Source organism: Sminthopsis crassicaudata, chromosome 1, assembly GCF_048593235.1.
Source record: "Sminthopsis crassicaudata isolate SCR6 chromosome 1, ASM4859323v1, whole genome shotgun sequence".
Taxonomy (NCBI): Eukaryota; Metazoa; Chordata; class Mammalia; order Dasyuromorphia; family Dasyuridae; genus Sminthopsis; species Sminthopsis crassicaudata.
The window spans coordinates 13,727,018-13,749,454 of NC_133617.1; the positions used below are offsets into that span (position 1 = coordinate 13,727,018).

Here is a 22,437-nt window from a genome sequence, read left to right on the forward strand (position 1 = left end):
TCTTTGAGAACAGGCCCCTGTTCCACGGGAGAGGCAGGATATTGCAAATCTTTATCATCTCCCTCCAAATAAAACTTACTTATCATTCCAGATTAGTTCTGGTCCATTAGACAGTAGAAAAGCACAAAATTGAGTTAAATGTTCTATCAGTTTCAACTTGACACTGCAAAGATAATTCTGAGAATTTGGAAGGAGTGTTCTTTGGAGCCAAGTTCAAGCTCTAAACTACCCAGCAGCACACAGAACCTTCCTCCTCAAGAAAGCTGGTATGTCTTTTCAGCTGACAGCCCAAATGTAACAAGGCAGCTGTGCTGACATATTGAGCATAATAATGAATGGTGTGATCACATCTCAGCCCTCTGCACTAAAATGAATCCACAAGACTGTGGCTCTGAGGAGGCTGCAATTATCACTATGGCCAAAAAGGGATATAACATGTGAGGGACAAACACATATTTCTTATATTTTGCAATTAAAAGTATGCCACTGTGGTATGATTTTTCTTGATTTGTAGATTAAAGTAAAGTGACAAATGTTTACACGATACCAAAGTGTATTTGTTGCACTGTAAAAAACAAAAACAGATCACCACAGAATTATATGATTATGAATACATAGTCAAGAACTGTAACTACATACCAATAAAAATGAAAAAAAAAATCACTTACTGTAATATGCCACATTAAAGGGATACTAGAATAATAAAGTCACTCAGCTCTGATACTGTCCAGTTCTGAAATTTGATGTCAGAAGATCATGAAAACATATTCAAAGTTACATGGGGGCTTAGGTTTCCAAATCCCTCAATTTACAGTAGAAAAAACTGAGTCCCAGTCAGATAAGTGCCTTGGCCAAGGTCACAGGAAGTGTTGAGGGTCTCATGCTCTGACTACCATACTCTGTGGCTGCTCAGGTTCATTCCAGCTCTGAAACCCTTTGAGGCTGAGATTCTCTCTCACACTAAACTTCGATGACTAGCAGCCCATTCTGGTTCACCTGCTGGAAGTCCCCAAATACAGAATCATCGATGGTATCATGAGGGAGGAAGACCAGGCATCTCCACAGACCCAAAGAAAGCATGTGCTTCTCAAGATTCAGGAAAAAACGCTCCCTACTCATGAGAAAACAAAGCAGTGTACAAATTTATAGCTACGGTGACAATGTCTCAGTGAACAACATGGGCCCAACATGGGTTCACATATCAGGCTGATGGTCACCGATCTGCTCAATACTCTGGACTGCCCAAAGAAAGGGCTGTTTTAGAATGCTCTGAATGTATCCCCAAAATCAGAGGGTACTTTTGTTCACAAGCCCATTGTCTTCTTTTTCTGTCCAAGATCATTACTGAAATCTCCCTTCCATCAAACCTTCCCTGCCTTCAACATGGTCTGATCACTTACGTTAACGAGAGACTCCGTGAACTTTATGTGCAGCCTGTAATTAGACAGTGCGATGACAGCATCTTTAGCCCGGCCCACGAACTCTGTGCTCTCGCCGTGAAGTTCCAGGAAAGGAACCTTCAAAATGGAAAAAGAAATCTTTCAAAGTTCAGAAGCCACCAAACAAGTTCTTCAAAGCTGATCCCTCTAATGAAACCCATTTGCTATATTAAAATGCACTTACACAAACAGCAAGAATTGTAAAATGTCTAATTGGTTTTATATTTAAAGTTGAGGTAGGAACTTTTCCACAATGGACATTCTGACTTAAGTTCAAATATGGTGACCCTGCATACAGCTGATACAAGTCTGCAGATGCTGGGTAAGGCTCCATTTCTCTTAAATGGAGCAAATTACTTGAACTATATGATCTCTAAGGTACCTTCAAATTCTGAAAGCCTTTGATGGGATTAAAAAAAAAAAAAAATGGAGCTATCATATGTGGTCCCTTTCCCTTCACTCCGGAATTCTGGGCATGTCACTGGGTCAAACAGGGGAAGTGCTGCTAAGCTTAGAAACTTTAGAAAAATCCAGAGAAAGCACTCACTCCAAGAGAATGAGGGCAGAGCCATCACCAAAACATGAAAAGCGCTTTCTGCACAACAATCCTCTGAGGCAAGTGGTCTAAGTGTCATTCCCCCCCCTTCTAATAGATGAGGTAATTAATATTCACTAAGGCTCAGGAAGGTTAATGGACTTGCCCACAATCACCCAGCAAGTAGATGCCAAAGCCTGGACTGGATTGAGGCCCGCACACTTCCTACAACACTAGCCTGCCTTTCTGCCTTTAAATAAACATTCACCAAGTGCCATCGGGGTAGGGAGGAGGTATGACAAGAGACACAGAGATGAATGAGACAACTGCTGCCCTCAGGGAACATTTAGTCTCATATTACAGGTAAGATATGTCCCTGTCTTAAGAGAAGTGTTAAGGGCTGTGGCAATTCCCAGGAGGGCGAGATCAGGGAAGGCTTCCTGGAAAGGGGGGGCACCTGAACAAGGCCACGAAGAACTTCCATAGAAAGTGAATGGAGGGGTTAGGAGAGAGGACTCAAAGTACAGAACATGACTGGCAAGGGAGGTTGCCCATTCTGGCTGAGTGTAGGACATGTGAAGGGGAAGTCATGTGAACGGAGCCTTGGAAAGCAGGTTGGGACCAGACGAGAGAAAGTCCTGATTGCCAGTCCAGAATCTGGACTTAACATGGCAGGCAATGGAAAGGAATGAAGGGTCCGAGTAGACAAGAAACATAATTGGAGCCGGGATTGTGGCATACAGGAAAAATGGAGAGGGAGAGATCACAGAGGCAGGGAAGCTAATCAGGAGCTCAGGGAGCCTTGAGCTAGGGAAGTGGGGGTCAAATGGAGAAGGCAGATATGAGTAAGTCCCATCCAAAAGTTCAGCGACTTTGTTAGCAACCACACAACTATGGATTGGTCAAAAAGGACAAAAGTGACCTAGTCATTACCTGAAGATTCTCATCCTCTCGAATCAATTGCTTCCTGGGAAAGATTTGATTGGCCTGGATGCATTCAAGGCTGTGCTGTGTCTCTTCATCCTGGAAAACCCCAAATCTCTGAATAATGTTGATGCTGCTCTTATTTACCCATCACAGGGTTTGTTCAATAGTGAATGACCAATGGGACAATCATAAAGAGACCCATGAAAGGGACCCATGAGAAAGGACTACTGGGTACTGGAGACCAGCTAAATTAAGAGACCTCCTAAAAGTATCCCAATCCACGTGGGCCACAACCAGAGACAGCAAGTGCTTCGACACCAAATGGATAGCCAAAAAGAACATTAAGGATGGTTCAACCAAATCACATTTTAGTGAAGTTGCTGGTACAGACTTTAGGGGAAATAAATTATTTATTTTAATTTGTATATAAAGGAGGCATCTTTCACTTTAGGTCACCATTCTGGGCAGAAGGACTCATCCGGGGAACATATAGTTCATTAGAAAACTACTCCAGAAATCAAGATTCCATCTGCTTACAAAGTAATTTTCAAAAGCCAAGGAAAGTCATACAAATACAAGAAAAAACAACCTTCAGATATTAGCAAATATTTAAATTATGTTTCAGCAGTTAAGTAAAACTCCTCAAGAGAAAGATTTTTAAGCAAACAAAATAGTCATGTATAATTTTGAGGATTAAATCTAACACCAACTTTGACCATAAAATTATAATTTTGAAATTCACCACTGTAATCATTTCCCAAAAATTAAAACCTATGTGACACTTATATTAATGTCAAATTAGGACATGAACTAATCTAATATCCACTAGGATTGCAGTCGATCTAATATATGTGACTTGGAATACCCCAAAGCTAGAAATTCAAACCATCAAATCATACATTTTCTTCCCTTCCCACCCCTCCCCACCAAAAAACCAAGAAACCAAAGCTGAAGGCAGCCCTGCATTCCTGCATATCCAGTTTTACTGATTTTTCCCATTATTGACCAAAGAAGGGAAAAGAAGAGCCAGTGAACTTCAGATGGAGAGAAAGCAGAAAGGGCATGTGTCTGGCATCACTTGACTGAAATTTAAGTCACAACTCTGATCCTTGATAATTGTCCAATAATAGCAAGAGTCACCTTTCCTTCCCTGAGCCTCAGTTTCCCCATCTGAAAAATGAGGGTCCCCCTTGCACCAGTTGCCTCACGGGCGTGTGCTAGGAGCCAAGCCCCCTAAGGTGTCATGGACTCTCACGGACCTGGGGGCTCATCCATTTGGTGGAGCCTTGTCCACGTCCTCTCTTAAGACCAGCACACCTCATATCCCTTGGGTTTATCCTGGCTTTATGAGGTACCAGTGGACACCTCTGCCCAATCTTCTCGTCCTAGCCTACATTTCCCTGCTGACAGATATCCGACTCCCGTGCCTCCTTGGAGTCAATACCTGGTTTTGGGGTGCAGCCGACTCCTGCCACTCTGCACCCTCCCCCTTACCCTCTGTGGGAAGAGTCATTTTCACTTCTTCAGAGATCGTCAGATCCCAAGCCTTGGCGCCATGCAGCAGCACCAGGAGAATGCTGATCTTAAAGAGACGGCTGCTGGTTTCCAGAAGATGCATCAAACACAAGTGCTAAATAAGCTGGTCCTTGTGATTGTTGCTGTATTTAAAAGGAATACATGTCTAAAACTTGAGAATGATGTGCTTTTCGCTTAAATCACTATCTCTCTTTAAAAACAAAAATCAAGAGTGATTGCAGTCATTCTTTTCAAAGGTCTCCAAAAGGAAATTCCCAGAAATATGGAGGAAAAATGCCAGCTGTACTGAGCTGAATTATAAATCTTTTCTCTGACTCCCACTCCCAACTGGGAAAAGAGCTGCAAAATAATGGAGAGAGATCTAGGTACTCCTCTGTACCTGCAGCAGGCCATCAAAAGAGAGTGCCTCACAGCATCTCAAAGCCAGAAGAGACATTCAAGAAGATCTGTCCATTTGGGGAGGAAACTGAGGTCTATGGAAGGGAAAAGGATTGCCTAAAGGCATTCGATGGCTTGGCAGCAGCCCTGAACACTCAATGCCATCCCACGCTATCTGCCCCTATCTTCGGAGACCAAGTAGGGCGACATAACTTCCTCCCGAGAGGTGCCCTGACCTGACCTGACTATCCCTATATACACAGCCATGAATGTTGACCTTTAAGTAGTTGAGAGAAGGAATAGAGCAGGTTAAAAACTAAAAAGGTCATGTACTCAGATACCCTAGCTGGCACTCTCATCCTCAGGATGATGACCAAGTCCAATGGATGCAACCCAAGAAGTAACTGAGTGGGATGATGAAGGACAAAGCCTGGAGGGAAAAGACACAGTGGCCACTGACAAACCTAAGCAGAGGAGTCTCTGCTCCCCTTTACCCTAGGGATGTGGGTTCCTCTGAGATCAGTTGCTAAGTCAATTTTTAATTTGATAAAAGGACTCTGGTTTGGGATTTCCTTAAGGGCTTTGCCTGTGCTTTTTGGGGGATCCTCAGTTTCTAATATAATACCTGGCTCATGGAGGTAATGTTTAATGTTTTTCAACTACTGACTTATTGTTCCTCAAACACACACAAAAAGTGAACAATGACGTTTAGAAACAGGGACAGAATTAACTGCCGACCCACACAATGACAGGGCCTTTGATGGACCCTCATACAAGTTAACTGTGTCAACCTGAAGGATTCAGAAGGAGAGAGCTCCAGGCCATAGAGGCTTGGAAGAGAGAAGGCAGCCAGAGATGCTCCGGGTTGCTTCACTGCTCCATGAGCAATGATATCTAGATGGGCGACTCAGGCCCCAGACTGGATCACTCACAAGCCAGTAACTCTCTTCTCGTGCCCCTTATGCTTGGGGTAACTGATGGGGGGCACGCAGTAACATTCACAGGTCCCAGAACCCGAGGAGCTGCCTTTCTTTGGGAAAGATTGGTGACTTTAGAGGGCAAAGGGCTGGCTCCTGTCCCCAGTCTCCACTGTCACTGTGGCCCTTGAGCCAGACGATCTCTGCTCCCTAAGCTTTGCTTTCTCATCTATAAAAAGCAGGAACTGACTTCCATGATCCTTTCTGGAGATGCCCTTGAAAGTTGCCATGCACCCAGAAACATATGTGCTTCTATTTGGGGCTTTGTCTACACATCTAGAACACAGAAGGGGCTTAATGAATGCTTAGTTGATCTTATGTTGGAAGTACTTTCAACTTCACCATTTTACAGATTCCTGCCAGTCCTAACAGATTCATATCACACTTCAGCTCCCCCCAAACCAATTTCAGTTATCTCCCATCTTCACCCTACCTGTAAGGAAATAACATTCTTTCCCCAAAGGACCATGTGAAGCAGTAGGAGAAAAAAAATCGCCTTGTATTAGAAAGGCAACAAAGTACTTTGTCTAGCACGCTGGAAGAGAGAGAAAAGAGAGGAAGAGGTGCCAGGGAAGTTAAAAAAAAAAAAAGGAAGAAAAAAAAGAAAAAGAAAGAAAGAATAAAAAAGCCCTCCCATTCAAAGAGCAAACTGAAGAAACTCCAGCTGATTTCCAGCATGTGGATCACACTGAAAACCTGTGAAGGAAAGAAAGAACAGGGATTTTTACAAGTAAATCCCCACCACACAGAATCAGAATAATGGCTGGCATCTTAGAATGCTGATTGCACACGTATAATCCATGTCAAAATGCCTGCTGTCTCAGGGAGGGAATCTGGAACTCAAAATCTTTTTAAATGAGTGTTAAAAACTTCTCTCTCTTAACTCACTAGAAGCTCTCCATGATCTTGCGGAAAGGTGCCCCTGGGGTTACTTGGTGGGAAAGGTGCCCCTGAAGTTACTTGGTGCTCAAGGCCATGCTGGCAGTGGCATGTGGGCCCAGGTATCCCCCCTCCTAAGTTCAGCATCCTTGCCATGATCTCCTGCACTCAGGAGACACTCAGGTACCCCTCTAGCAGTAAGAAGAGAAAGGTCCCGACTGACTTGGCCGAGAAGAACTAAAAGGGACTCTTCTTGCTCATTTCATCTGATCTATTCATTTGCAGACGAAAAAAGTTCAAGAAAAAGGGAAATGGCTTTCCCAGGGTCTGCAGCTAGCTGAAAGTAGAATTGGGCCAAAGAGAAAGTGACTTCTTGGGGTTTTATTGAGGATGGCATGCTCCGCTGACCACCTTGACTACAGTTAGTAAAAGACAGCTGGTAAATAGAGGAAAGAACATCAAGCTTGGGGTTCAGAGGCCTGGATTCAAGTTTCCAGCTCTATTATTTATTAGCTATGCAACCACAGACAAGTTCCTTAACTTCTCAAAACTTCCATTTTTTCTTATCTGTGAAATGAGAACAGCAACAAGAATAGTCCTAATATCAAAGAGTGATTGTAAGCAGTGCCCTGTGAATAATAAAGAGCTATAAAAACAGGAAGTGTAATTACGATGTGGGGAATATATTAAAGGAAATGCTTTCAGCTGGAAGTTTTAGACAGAATGCCAGCAGCACAGTAGAGCAGGAAGGTTGTTCCATAGTTCCAGGCATATTTGGAGGGAGACAACACCGGGCTTAGAGTCAGAAGGCCTAGGTCTGATTCAAGTTAGCTGGGTGACAGAGCCAAGAGCTGCTCTCACTGGAGTCCCATAACCACCTTGGGTGAGAAGCGCTGTGTTCTCATCCCCATTTTCCAGAAGAAGAAACTGAGGCACTCAGCAATGACATGGCAAGAAGTATCTGAGGTTAGATTTGAATCTAGGTTTTCTAGACTCCAGATCATGATGTGTGTGCTGTGACAGCCTTGCCTCCCAAAGCAAGTATTCAGGGGACCTCTCAGCTCCCTTGGCTCTTTACAAATGCTGCTGAGCAGCAAATGCATAAGTGGCAGGTGGGCTGGGCCTGCTAAGGCTGCGCTGCGCAGTGCGACCATCTGCCATGGGACCGGCTAAACAATATGGCAGCTGTGAGGTGCTGTTTTCATGGAAAGAAGCTACCCAATACCCAGTCATGTACAATTCAGACTGGAGGGAAAAGATACACGTGACAAAATCTCCCAGGGCCCTCCCTCAGGAGTCCTCATGTATTATCTCTACAGCCTCCAAGAGGGAGTCTCTTCCCCTCCAGGCAGGTCTCTATGCCATGTGCTAAATTCAAGGCTGTTGTATCAACTCATGATGTCCACTGGAAATAATCTTATGCCAGGAGAAGTTAACAACTGCCTTCCCTCCTCCTCTCTCCTGGCACCTGCTCCATGGCACCGCTAACTTAAATGAAGTAACAATCTAAAAACCCATTTGTCCTCCTGTCCCTAATGAAGCTTGAAATGAACCTGGCTCCTTCTTTGTGGCCTAGAAGGAAGCATCCTGGCTCCAGTAATCGCGTGGGATGCCGGGAACTGGAAGTGGGGCTGATCAGAGAAGGCTGTTCCTGGTTAGTGTGTGGTCTCCAGCTTTCCATCACTATGCCTCAGTTAAGGCTGGAGTTCTTAGCATTTCAATGAATCTTATATACTTACTCTGGCGAGGACAGAAAGTTTTCAGAGTTGGGAGAAGAGACACAATGAATGAATGGAATACACTTATGAAATGTTATCTGCGTGCTGAGCACTATCCTGGGGATACAGCTGAGAAGGCAAAGTCCTGGCCCTGACAGAGCTTGTATTCTAACAGAGGAGCTAGAGGGAGGCGACAGCCTGGGCAAATATCCCAGGGCTTGGGAGGAGAGGCAAGGGAGCTGGTTTGCTCACAGCTTCCATCTGTCTTGGGGAGTTGGGGTAGAGAGGAAGGAGAACAGGAAGAGGCAAACTCAGAAGGAAGAGAAACATGTTCAGGTTCGCTTCTCAGGCAGATCCCCATCAGGGGAGAACAGAGAATGTCCATGTGTATGAAAGGGAAAGATGAGGGATTATTTCCTTCAAGAAAGGAAGGTACTTACTCAAATTATGAAGACCTAAGAAATATTCTTTCTACATCTGACAAAAAAAAAAAAAAAAACAAACCCAACAACAACAACACTCATATTAATAGTGTACAAGGTACAAAGCCTCAAGGTTCTCCTTTGGCTCTTTCAGGGACTAATTTGGTCACTAATAAACATAGCTAGTAATTATATAACACTTGAAAGTTTGTTAAATGCTTTATAACTTCTCATTTGACCCTCACAACAATCTTCGGAGGCAAGTACTAGTTAGTATCCCCATTATACGGAGGAGGAGACTGAGGCTGAAAAAGATTCAGTACTGGTAAAGATGAAGCCTGATAAATCTAAGAGATAAGCCCAGACCAACAGCTTTGAGGCTTCTATGTGTCCACTAGACAACACAGCCTCTGACCATAAAGCCAATGACTTTCCAGAGAAGGAAGGTTACTTCTACCTTTAAATCCTATTCTCCTGAGAACAGGCCAGAAGCAGATGAAGGTCAGGTTCAAGAAAATTAAATTATTTTCTTGAGAAGAAGGCTTAATTTTAAATGTAGAGATCAGCTGAATTATGAGAATACATCATTTTTACTTGGCGACTCCTGCTTACCATGACAGGAAGCCCAGGTTAGGAGGAGGATCCTCGCCCTAGCTCAGCAGATGGCAAGGTTCTTCTTCCTGTTCAAGTGAAATCTAGAGAAAAAGAAAAAAAAAAGTCACTTTTTCCCAGTTGACAACTTTAAGCCTATGGAGTTAGTGAGCTCACCAAAACCAACTTGACTAATTTCCATTCTAGTGATATGTAAACCCAATAATTCGCTTTTTAAAATTCCATTGGTCTTAATCGATCCCTGAGCAAATAATGTCTTAGCTTATACTGAAGAATTAAAACCAATCTGATTATGAGATTCCCTTCTGCATTGAAAAGCCTTTTGTGGTTCATTTCATAAACCAAGCGATATCCATAAAACAGGAACTGAGAAAGCAACAGCTCCAGACATAAAAATTAATTGGTTTTATTCATACACAGAAAGATCCCTTACAGCTCATGAATGATTAGCTGGCTTTGGAAAATATTATTCATTCCTTGACTGAAGGTAGAAGATAACTTATTTGAACACCACACTTGATTTAAAAGTATATCAATCAATTTTCAAGCCTAAACCTCTTTCTTACATGTTACCAGTTATAATGTATTATGTAGCTCACCAAATCAAATGGTAAAATACAAGATTGGCAAAGCAAACTAGAGCCAGAGAGCAGAGAGTTTAGAATATCAGGCTACAAAGGTGGAATTCCCAGTCACGATCCAGGAGGCGATGGAGAGTCACCCAAGACACTGGGAATGATTAAAGGATTATTTTAAGAGGACTGTTCCAGTATAATTACTGCCCTACTCAATAAACTACAGTGGTTGTTTATTGCATCTAAGAATGTCTGACATTTAAAGCTCTGTAACCTGACCCCCACCCCAGATTTCTATCTTATCCTCCACCAGGGACTCCCTGATCCAATGACACCGGCCTCCTAGCCATCCCACAAACTAGAACCTTCATTTATCGGCTCTGGGAATTTTCACTGGCTGTCCTCCAGATCTGGTATACTGTCCTTCCTCCTTTCCAACTCCCGACTTCCCTAGCTTCCTTTAACTAACAATTAAAATTCCACTTTCCACAAGAAACCTCCAAATCCCCTTAATTGCAGGATCTTCCCTCTATAAATGATTTCCTATTTAGCCTGCATATTGTATCTATTTGAACTTATGTCTCCATTAGATTTTAAGTCACTTGAGGGAAGGGATTGCCTCTTTCTGTATCCTCAGTGCCTGGCACAAAGGAGGTCATTGATAAATGTTTACTACATGATAGATTGTCGGTGTGGGTGCAGTAGAAACTGGTTCGGGGGAGACCTGTTGGAAGGTACTGCACTGTTCCAGACATGAAGTGATAGAGAGCAAGATTTCTAGCAAACAATCTTAATGACTGACTGAATACAGGGCAGAAAGAAGAAAGAATCAAAGTTCAAGGGCGAGTTTGAGGACGGTGACTGATGATGGCAGGGAGATATAATCTTATCTCAAAATACGTGGTGTTTGGTTGATTTTTTTTTTGTTCCATTTATATTATTGGGAGTATATATATATATATATTCTCCATTCAAGTTTTAGTGAGTTTTTTAATGGGGGAGGGAATGAACTTTTTTCATTGCATTAAAATGTGATTTCAGATTCTCACTCTCTCTCATTTCCTCTGTCATTAAAAAAGAAAGAAAAACAAGACCTATCACAAGCATGTTTGCTAAACAAGTTATTGCACTGGCTACATCAAAAAAATCTGCAAAGCTATCCTCTAGGTCACCACTAACGGGAGGTGAGCAATGCGTTTCATCCCGAGTCCACAGGACTTGTGGTTGTCTGTTAACTATGATAAGGAGGCAACTAGGTAGCACAGTGGAAAGAGTGCTGAGCCTGGAGGCAGGAAGGCAAGACTTCAACTCTGCCTTAGACCCTAATTAGCTGTGTGATCCTGAGCAAGTCACTTAACTCTATTTGCCTTAATCTACTGAAAAAGGAAATGACAAACCATCTCAGTATCTCTACCAAGGGCAGAATGGTCCATAAGGTCATAAAGAGTCAAGCACAATTGAACATCACTCTGAGAAGAGTTCTTACAAGGCTGTTTATCTTAATATTTTTACCACTGTATAAATCTCCTGGTTCTCTCCTCACTTCATTCTCTATCAGTTCATATAAATGTTTCCAGATTTCTCTGAAATCACCTTCATCATTTTCTAGTACAGCAGTATTTTATCACATTCTCTGACCACAATTTATTTAGCCAGTGCCCAATTGATCATTAATTTCCATAAAAAAAGCTGATACACACACACACACACACACACACACACACACACACACACACGTATTTCCTGCATGGACCCTTTTCTTCTTTTCCTGAACTTTGAGGTAAGGGCCTGGTAGTGATATCTTACCAAGTATTTATCATTAATGTAGGCAAAATGAACACTACTGTCAAGTAAAAGAATGAAACTTGATGAGATCGAGTCAATGAGGCATTTGGCAAAGAATATAAATAAATAAAATAAAATTTCTTTTTAAAAGAGGACATTACAGAATAAATTAATGAAAGCAGCTCTCCAAGGTACTCCCTTCCCCCTCCCTCAGTTTCTTACCATCTTCCAGGTTTGCCTTCAATGTTGGGTATGGTTAGCAGAGAATAGATACCCTCTGTAAAGGTCTCTCCTTGCCATGGTCTGTCAGTAATCCCAGCCATGTTCCCGAATTAAATCTTCCCTATAAAATCTATTGATGGGCCCTCCTATGGCTGCTGCTTTCCTTGGGGTCAGCCTGCCACAGCATTCTGCCTCGTGGTGTCTTTCCCTTTCCCTGCCCCATGCCACATGCTGTCTCTCCTAACTCCACTATACTTCCCAACCCCATTTCTCTTCTTTTTAGCTAACTCTTTGGGGTTGCTAAATCCCTTTCAGGTTTTAGCCTGATAGCTAAGGACATGCCCCAATTTCTTAGGGTACTTCCATTCCACTGGTAACAGAGTTTCACTGAGGAGCTTTCTGTCATATGCTCTCCTACTCTTTCATATTTGCCATTCCTACTGTCTACTGTACTCCTTCACTTTGTCTATAATCTATTCCCCTAAATTAATCTACCTTTTGCCAGAGAATGGGCACTGAATTATTCACATGACTGAACCACATCACCGCTAACACACATAGACACGAAGACTAGCATTCCCCTCCAATCTGCAAGCAAAGATTTGACAACTCTACCCTAGATAGACAACCTTGCAAGGTAAGCAATAGAAGCATAACTACAGCCATTTTATAGATGAGAATGTCAACACCCTGACAAGTCAGTAACTTTCCTATAATCACAGAAGCAATAAAGGTCTGAAGCAAGATTCAAACTCCAGATTCAAGTTCCACTACACTATATTGCCTCTCAATTAGAATAAGTATAAATATGTAAAATTTAATTAGGGAATTCTGGATAAATTTTTCAGCATATATTTCAACAATTTCATTTCAGAGGTACACTTTATATTTTGATATGCACATGACTGCCTGTGTCTATTCAATTAATTCTAATGGCTCCCTATTACCTCTAGGATCCAATCTAAAACCGTGCTGGACTGGACACCACCTATTTCTTCAGTTTTTTACACCTTTGCCTCCACCACATTCTACAATCCAGTAACACCCTCTGTTGCTGGTTCTCGTACACAGCACTTCAACTGCTGGCTCCAAGCATTTTTTGGGGGGAGGGGGGGTTCTCTTAGGCCTAGAATTCTCTGCCTCTTCTTCTCTATCAGCTAAACTCCAACCTTCTGCAAGAAGCTTTTCCTGCTCCCTTCATGTTCTTGCCTTTCCTCAGTTATTTCCAGTTTATCTTGTCTAGAGCTGTTTGGACAGTTTACTCACAATTTACACAGAGTTGTTTCTTATTAGTCTGAGTTCCTTGGGCAATCTGAGGCTGTCTTGTCTGTCTGCATCCCTAGCACTTAGCATAGTCCCTGACATTTAGTATCTGCTAAATAAATGTTGGCAGACAATGCTAGATACCACAGGAAATTAGTCGCAGTGTTTTCCTCCTTGATCTCCCAAAGCGTCTCTTCCCCTCCTCACCTTCCCTCTCTCTCAGTTTCCTTTGCTAGACCTTCATCCAGGGGGAATATCCCAGAGCCATCTGTCCCGAGTTCTCTTCTCTTTCTACAGCACATAACTGGGCAATCTCATCCGTTCCCACGGATTCAGTCATCTTGTAAATGCATAAGACTCCTGGATAGATGGATCTCATTCTCACCTCTCTGCCGCCTCCTGCCCCATCCAGAGCATGGCACAGTTCCTGGTCCCTAGCAGGCTAAGTCCTTGCTGTTTATTAAGTATAAGTGTTTTGTTTGATTTTCCATTCAACATGCCCCAAATGAACACAATTCTCTCTTCTGACATTCTTCTTTCCTACTTGGCACAGATTCTCAGGGGCACGCCCATCCTCCCAGTCACACCTGCTTTCTCAGCTTCATTGTCATTCTCATCCTTACGCACTCTCACCACGTTCCTGACGTCCAATCAGCCAAGCCTTGTAGCTTATTATGTCTTCTCTCCTCTTGCCCTCTACCTCACACCTGCACTCCTGAAAAAGAACCTGCTGGTTGGTCTCTTCCTCAAGTCTCACCCCACTTCCCCATCTCACATTCAGATGTCAAAATGAAATGCCTAAAAGCACAGATCCAACTCAAAACCTCCAGCGGTTCTCTAATGCCTCCATGATCCAATATAAAATCTTCTCTTTAGATATTAAGATCCATCATAACCCAATCCTTCCTCTATACCTTCCTCCACCCGCTCCCTACACTAAACCTTGACACAGGCCTCCTTCCCATTTTCCCCATCACAATCGTCCATCTCCTGACTTTCTCCTTATTAAGCCTGTCCCTTAGGCTAGAAATGTTCCTCCTCAATTCCACTTGCAGTTTCCTTCCAGTCTCCATCAAAATGCCACCTTGTACAAGAAGCCCTTCTCATTCCCTTTAATATTAGTTCCTTCTCTTGGTTGATTATTTTCAAGCTATTTGAACATCCGTCTTCCCCATTAAGACTGAACTCACTGAGGGCAGAAGCTGGTTTCCCCTCTTTCTATCCCCAGATCTAAGTGCTGGCACGTGATAAAATACTTGTGGGCCGAGGAGAGGAAGGAAGACCAGCATCACTCAAAGAGTACATGTCAGGAAGTAAGGTGTAGGAAGACTAGAAATATAGGAGGGAGCTACATTAATTAGGCCTTTCAATGCCAAACAGAGCATTTTGTATTTGATCCTGGAGGTAATAGGAAACCATGGGAATTTAGAGTATGTGTATGACATGTTCAGACCTGTAAGTTAGGAAAAATCATTTTGACAGCTGAGTAGAGAATGGGTTATAATGGAGAAAGTCAAAATATGTCAATAAATATGTCAACTCATTAAATAAAATTCATGTGGGCAACCAAGTAAAATATGGCATGTAAAGCACAACAGAATCTGTGTCATTAGGACAAAAGCTAGATTCACGTGGAAAGAAACAGTTCTTGCAGCATACACCAGAAGTTTTTTTTCAAAGTTTAAAGAAGAACTGCACACAACTAATAACCACATGAAAGACCGTTCCAATTCACAAATGAGAAAAATGCAAATTGAAACAATCATGAGGTCTCACCCTGTAAAGAGACAATGATGACAAAAATTGGCAAAGACTAATGTTTCAAGGCTTTTGAGATGATAGACACACTAATCTGTGAACCAGCACAACCATTTTGGAAATCAATTTGTAATTATGCAAATAAAGTGACTAAAATGTCTATAGCTGCTGACCTAGAGACTCCATTACTGGGCTTATTTCTCCAAGGAAGCAACTAATAAGAAAGTTACCATATGAAGTACACTAAAATACTGATAGCAGCATTTTTTTGTGATAGCTAAGAACTGGAAACAAAGTTAATGGCCATTGCTTGGGGGACAGCTAAACAAATTATGGTACGTGAATATAACAGAACATGACCGAGCTGTAACAAATAATAAGTATAATGAATACAAAGAAGAATAGAAAGGTATATATGAACTGATACAGAGTAAAGTCTTTAGAGCAAAGAAAAACCACATAATGATTACAACGGAAATGGAAAGAACCACACATAATAAATTAAAAATGAAAGTAGCAAAAGTATAAGGCTGATGCATGAGTCAAATAAGGAGATATGAAAAGACACCCTCCATCTTCCCCTCATGGACTTGGGAGGTGAACAGATGTCAGACAATGAACATGTTTTCAGACTCACAATGCAGTGATCAGCTATATCAAATTTTTACTCTTGGTCTTCAAAAAAAAAAAAAAAAATACTGTAATTTGGATTGATGAATTCTGGGACAGGGAAGGACCTTGCTGTAAACTTTAAGGCTGTAAAAACAGACATCAATAAAAAAATTTATTTTTAATAAAAGGAAAAGGTGCAGAAAACTATAAAAACAAGCATGAGGTGCTGGGGCCAAAAAATGCATCAAGTGGAGGCTAAGAGGTGGGAGCCAAGGAAGATGCTGCTTTTATTACCTAAATCATTCAAAAACCTGAGAATGATGCAACCTGTGTAGCCATCCTCAGACGTGACCCTCATGTTGCCTGGCAAACCATCCATTGTAGGTAACTATAGTACCTTAACAGTAAGATTTCTATTATTGAAGCAAATCTCTTTTAGGCACTTCATTTAAAACCCCAAACCCTCATAAATTGACTTCTCTAACCTAGTCTTTCTTCGTAGCTAAAGAAATGCTTGTCTGAGTCTGACAACTGGTCTGTATAGACTTCTGACAGACAGATGCCTAATGAGGCAACAGCTGCCTGGGGGTCTAGTAACATATATACTTCAAGCTGCATCTTACAGAAAATCTCTGTTCTAAGAGCGCCAGTGTGAGGTTTTTTGTCTACAATCAGGAAAGCAATTTGCTCAACATTCCAGGTCAGGCTGCATGGAAGAAGGGGCTCTGGTTTGGGCACAGCAGCCTCTATCCAGCATCTCAGCAGCCCAGGAAGAGCTTGAGAGAACCTCTTAACCGCTCCAAGTACACTATCCCACCTTGGCTCAACTCCCAAGGCCAGTGTGAGACCGAAAGGGATAATGCATACAAAGCAGTTGTAAATTGAGAGTAAACAAGTGGCAACTATAAGCATGAGGAAATGCTTATAGAAAATATGAAAATTAGTTCATGGATCAACAACAAAAGTTAGAGCATCCAAAATATTATGGAACCAGCAGGTTGGGAGTGACCTTAGGGGAATTTTCAGATATAATCCAGCCTCCAGAAGGCCTGCCACCAATCATCCTCCCCATGCACTGGCCACCCAGACCTTCTACCCTCGGTGAGACTCTTATAATCGTCTTTAACAATCCTGAGAAGAATTCTTCCCTGTAACTAAAAATCAATCTCCAGCTTCCTCCCCTGGCCTCTAGTACATTTGAGGCACTCAACATATTTGCAAGGTGACTGACCAATTAGTGCTATAATCAGAAGTCATTTCTTTTATTGTTAGCAGAGAGGAAAAACTCTGGCCACTATTTTCCAATTATTCACTCAGACATTCATTCTGGTCCATCCTTGCTAAACAAAGCACAGGTACAAATCCAACAAACACTGGAACAAACAATTCCCATTCTTTTGAAAAAGTAAAAGATGATGAGCTGATTTAGTTGTTTGACATCTCCTACAATTGATTAATTAACTCAAACATTTGTTCATGAATTTCAGTCCCTAGATGGAGTTTTGACAAAGATACCAGAGTGATTTGCTATTTTCTTCTCCAGCTCATTTTATAGATGAGGAAACGGAGGTAAAAAGGTTTAAGTGACTTGCCCAGGATCACATAAGATGGTCAGTGTCTGAGGAAAACTCGGGTCTTTCTTACTCTAGGTTCAGGCTCTATTCACATTGCCAACTAGCTACTACCTAGAAGGAAGCTGAGAAGTGGAGCTAAGGGAACAGTCTTCCTACCATGGGTACATCCAGAAAAAACTGCTCTGAGTTGGATGAAGAGTGAAATTGCATTGATGAAGCATGAAATTGCAAAGTTAGTATCATTGGACTGCTGTTATTCTGAAGAAAAAAAAAAAAAAAAACCCTAAAGCACACACCAAACTAAATAGTGAACAAAAATTCTAATGAGAAACCACAGTATGTGGATTCTCTTACTTGAGAAATACAGAAAAAAACCCACCAGAAGCCCACAAGCAATCAGAAAGGAGACTGCCAAAGGTTAGAGTCAAGGTAAGACAACAAGTTAACAGCCATGTAGTAGAACAAAAGGGACCAAAGACCTGTTACAAGCCTGCATGGTGTGTGGAGAGCAACAGAAGCATCAGGCCTCCCAAAAAGCCCTCTGAGCCCAAACATCCAAAGCAGGCGCTTTAGAACTAGGGAAAGCAGGGCAGGAGCCCAGGCCCCAGAATGAACCCCAGCATTCTATCCTGAGACAGTCTAAAGAGCCTGAATCTCAAACAAGTAGGGGAACTCTAACCCTGGGAGGTTGGTGGAGTTGGGAGAGCACAGGAACCCAGGGAAACTCAGGGAGGAGCAAGCTTAGCCCTAGTATCAAGTCCCAGCTCTAGCTATTATGTGAAACCTAGTCTTGAGAGAGTTAATTCTCTAACTGTAGACAAAGTGTCAAGGAAAAAAATGAATTTTGTACAAGTTACAATAATAGTTCAAAGAAATGAAGCAAGAGATAAAAAACAAGAAGAGAAAAGTTCTGGAGGAAAGAATTAGAAAAAGACTCAGAAGTAGCTTAGAAGAGAAAGTGATTAAGTCTTACCCAAACAATGGAGTCCCCTGAAATACAGCAAACAGTGAACAATGATTCCATATTAAAGAAAAATCAGGGGAAGGGAAAGGGGAAGAAAAAGAAGGGGGAAAGAGAAGAGGAAGGGATAAGGGGAAAATATCTGACCTGGAAAACAAGAAGAGACACTATTAAAAAAAAAAAAATCACTGGATTCGTTGAAAACATGATTTTCTCTCTTTCTTTTCTTTTCTTTTTTTGGGTGAGACATTTGGGGTTAAGTGACTTGTCCACACTTCCACAACTAAGTGTTAAATATCTGAGGTCATTTTTGACCTTTGATGGAGTTCTGGAAACTCTGGAAACGCTGGAAAGCAATTTAGAACTAGACCAAAAAGGCTATAAAACTTTTGGCCCAGCAACAACACTAGTAGGTCTGTATCCCAAAGAGATAAAAAAAAAAAAAAAAAAAAAAGAAAAAAAAAAATACAAAAAATACAAAAATACTTATGGTAGCTTTTTTTAATGTGGTGGCAAAAAACTGGAAAATTGAGAGGATGCCCATCAATGAGAGAATGGCTGTCTAAGTTGTCATACTGACTATAAGAAAGGAAGAGGACAGTGGTCTCAGAAAAACATGTGAAAACTTATATGAACTGAGGCAAAATGAAATGAGAAGCAAGAGAACGTACACAATAACGGCAATACTATACAAGGATTAGCTATGAAACAACTATTCTGATCAATACAATGATCCAAAACAATTTCAAAAGAGTTATGGATAAAAAATGCTATCCACCTTCCAAAGAGAATTAATGGAGTCTGAGAACATCAAATGCTTTCGTTTACTTGTGTGTATGTGTGTTCCATATTATTCATGTTGCAAGAGAGAAATGTTTTGTATGATTTTAAATATATAATCTATCATATTGCTTGCCTTCAAGGGATAAGGGAAGAGAAAAAAGAAAGAATTTAGAACTCAAAATTTAAAAGAAAATAAGTTAAAACATTTCTTCATTTAAGTGGGAAATAGCTACCTAAATAATTAAAAAAAAAAAAAAAAAAAAAAAGAACTCAGGTCAAGACATGTTATAAAAAAAGCATATCCACCTCATGAAAGGTGATGGGCACTCAGGGTTCCGGGGGAAAAAAAAAAAAAAAGATACTTTTGGACATTTCTATGTGAATTTATTTTTTTTTGATTATGCTTATTTACTAAAGAGTAAATTTTTTAAAATAGCTTTTTTTTTTAAAAAGATATATGCATGGATAATTTTACAGCACTGACAATTGCCAAGCCTTTTGTTCCAATTTTTCTACTCCTTCCCCCCCCATCACCCTCCCCCGATGGCAGGTTGACCAATATGTTATATATGTTAAAGTATAAATTAAATACAATATGTATACATGTCCAAAGTTATTTTACTGTACAAAAAGAATCTGACTTTGAAATAGTATATAATTAGTCTGTGAAAAATCAAAAATGCAGGCAGACAAAAATAGGGGTATTGGGAATTCTATGTAGTAGTAAAAGAGTAATTTCTTAAAAGTAATGAGGTATGGGAAAAACTTCTTTTAAAACTTAAAATTGATTTTTAAAATTCAGAAGTCTTCATCTCTATTGAAGCTAGTTCCAGTAACCTTGTGATGAAGAGAGCCATCTATACCCAGAGAGAGCCCTGTGGGAACCGAATATGAATCACAACATAGCATTTTTACCCTTTTTATTGTTGTTGTTTTTTGCATTTTATTTTCTCTCATTTTTCCTTTTTGTTCCGATTTTTCTTATGCAACAAGATTATATAAATGTGTATATGTATGTTAGATTTAACATATTGGATTACTTGCCTTCTAAGGGAGGATGTAGAAGGGGGGGAGTGGAATTTGGAACACAAGGTTTTGCAACGGTCAATGTTGAAAACTTATCCAGGCATGTATTTTGAAAATAAAAAGCTTTAAAAAAAAAAAAAAAAAAAAAAAAAAAAAAAAAAAAAAGGAGAGAGAGAGAGAGAGAGAGAGAGAGAGAGAAAGAGAAATCTATTTCTATGGTATATCCTGCAGACAATTAATATTGAGACCATTATATACTCAATCAATAAGCTCCATATCTTTTCTTATTCTAAAATTTCAAATGAAATTAAGTAGCTATTTATCTATTCATAATCTTTGGTCCAGGAATCCCAAGAGAGTAAAAAGCATTAAAAGGTTTCATATATACCAAAATATTTCTAGAAATGCTTTCCTATAACAGTAAAAGCTATAAACAAAGCAGATGCTTATTGACTAAGGTTTGGCTAGTCAGGCAATGGTATAGGAATGTAATAGAACAGCACTACAGGATCATGGGATCATAGATTAAAGGGAAGGCGACCTTAGAGTCATGTGGCAAATTAACCTTTTCATTTTACAAATGAGGAACTAAAGGCCAAGAGAAAGTTCTAGTATTTGTTTGAAATGTGATGTGGGGGGCAGCTAGGTGGCGCAGTGGATAGAGCACGAGCCTTGAATTCAGGAGGACCCTAGTTCAACTCTGATCTCAGACACTTAACATTTCCTAGCTGTGTGACCCAGGGCAAGTCATTTAACCCCAGCCTTAAAAAAAAAAAAAAAAAAAAAAAAAAAAAAAAAAAAAGAAAGAAAAGAAAAATAAATGTGACGTGAACCTAGATTTCCTAACTCAATCTAACAATTTATTCATTATATTGAGCTGAATACTGACTTAGATGCACTGCAAAAAGAAAAAAGGAGAGGAGAAGCAAAAGAGGGGTAGGGAAGGAGAAAGGAAGAAGGAAAGGGGGGGAGGAAGAGAGACAGAATCAAGGGAAGACTTATATGAACTGATGGAAAATGAAACATGCAGAACACTATAGTAGTAGCAGGTATGAAAAAAAAATACTACAAAGTACCCAATCTTGGATTAATGAGAATGACTAATAGTCTGATCATAATTTAAAAAAAAAAAAAAAAAAAAAGATGAAATATTTCCTTCTTTTACGAAGGGGTTAGGAGGATATAGGAAAGAATATCACTGATTTTCTTAGACTCAGCTACTTGATTAGTCCATTTTGCTTAACAATGTTGTTACAAGGAAGGATTGTTGAATGGACAGAATTTTAGAACATGACTAAAGCAAAGGGCATCAATTTACTAAATGAGGTAACTAGGTTTGATGAACCTCTTCTGCTTAAGAACTCTGCAATTCCTTATTAGTGGTAAAGAGACTTCAACATCTGATGATCAACACTAGATGAATCTCCAAGATGAGTTAATAAAAGAAAGGCCCTATAGGAAAAGTCCAGCAAATAATTATGCTCATGATGTCCTTCAAATAGTTATCCATGAATAATCTGGGGATAAACTCTTCTAGACAAGAGGAGTTTTTAGTTCAGTCAATATGCAATCATTTATCAAGTGTCTACTTATGTGTCAGGAATAAATGGCTGAGGCTTTTATATTCTACCCTTAATTTTAAAATATTTTGCTGCACAATCCTTTTAAAAAGTACAATCTATTTTCCTTGCATTAAATAATGCCAGTGTATGTATGTATGTATGTATGTATGTATGTATGTATGTATGTATGTATGTATGTATGTATGTATGTATGTATGTGTAGCAAGCTGTCGTCTCCAGAAGCTGCCGGATCGCTCTCTGGGAAGAGATCTGCTGTGTCTACTCAAATCTCTCAGACAGATTCTTCTTCCTGAAGAGAACCGTTGTCTCCAGGCAGTTGCTGTTAACTCTTGTCCAGAGAAGTGACTTCCCTTCCTGCAGAGAACCCCATCAGGCCTGATGTAATGCAGAGACTTCTCCTCTTCCTGGAGTGCTGTCCTCCAGCCCTTGTCCTTCCCCAGTCCAATCTGCTCTCCAGGCCCAATGTTGCCTCTTATCCTCCCAGAGAATGGGCGTGGGATAATGCAAGGGCTTCTGGGAAGAACCATTTCAACCAATGAGCTTGCTCCTTCTAGGATTCCTAAGGTGTAAACTCCCTTTACAGGTCTGAGCCAGAGAACTGTCAAGTCAACCTGAATTCTCACCTTGTCACTGTCCAGACAACCTGAGTTCTCACCTAGTAATCCTAACATGTATGTATAAAAATTCGTATACCACCTTAGGTATACTAATTTGAGGGAAGAATCTAATTCAATAAGCAACATACACAGCTGTAGTAGAAAAAAGATTGTGGACTAAGAAGAACTAGATTTATATTACAATTCTAATACTCACTATTTGTATAATCATAGGCAAGCTTTATAGCTCTTCTCACTTTAATTTCTTCATATGTA

General features: G+C 40.6%; 1 protein-coding gene across 8 annotated transcripts in view; it reads right to left on the bottom strand.

Moving 5' to 3' along the window:
* Nucleotides 1-22,437, bottom strand: part of MTMR3 (myotubularin related protein 3) — a 174,617-nt gene that overhangs the window by 52,674 nt on the left and 99,506 nt on the right. For 7 of the 8 annotated variants that reach the window (XM_074294259.1, XM_074294314.1, XM_074294278.1 and 4 more), the window contains exons 3-5: nucleotides 9,424-9,506; nucleotides 2,908-2,997; nucleotides 1,401-1,517 (exon numbers count right to left, since the gene is read on the bottom strand). In XM_074294259.1, the coding sequence (XP_074150360.1) occupies nucleotides 1,401-1,517; nucleotides 2,908-2,997; nucleotides 9,424-9,426 (210 nt within the window). In that variant the 5' untranslated portion in view covers nucleotides 9,427-9,506. The remainder of the gene's footprint in view (nucleotides 1-1,400; nucleotides 1,518-2,907; nucleotides 2,998-9,423; nucleotides 9,507-22,437) is intronic. The other variant, XM_074294268.1, reaches the window with a different exon arrangement.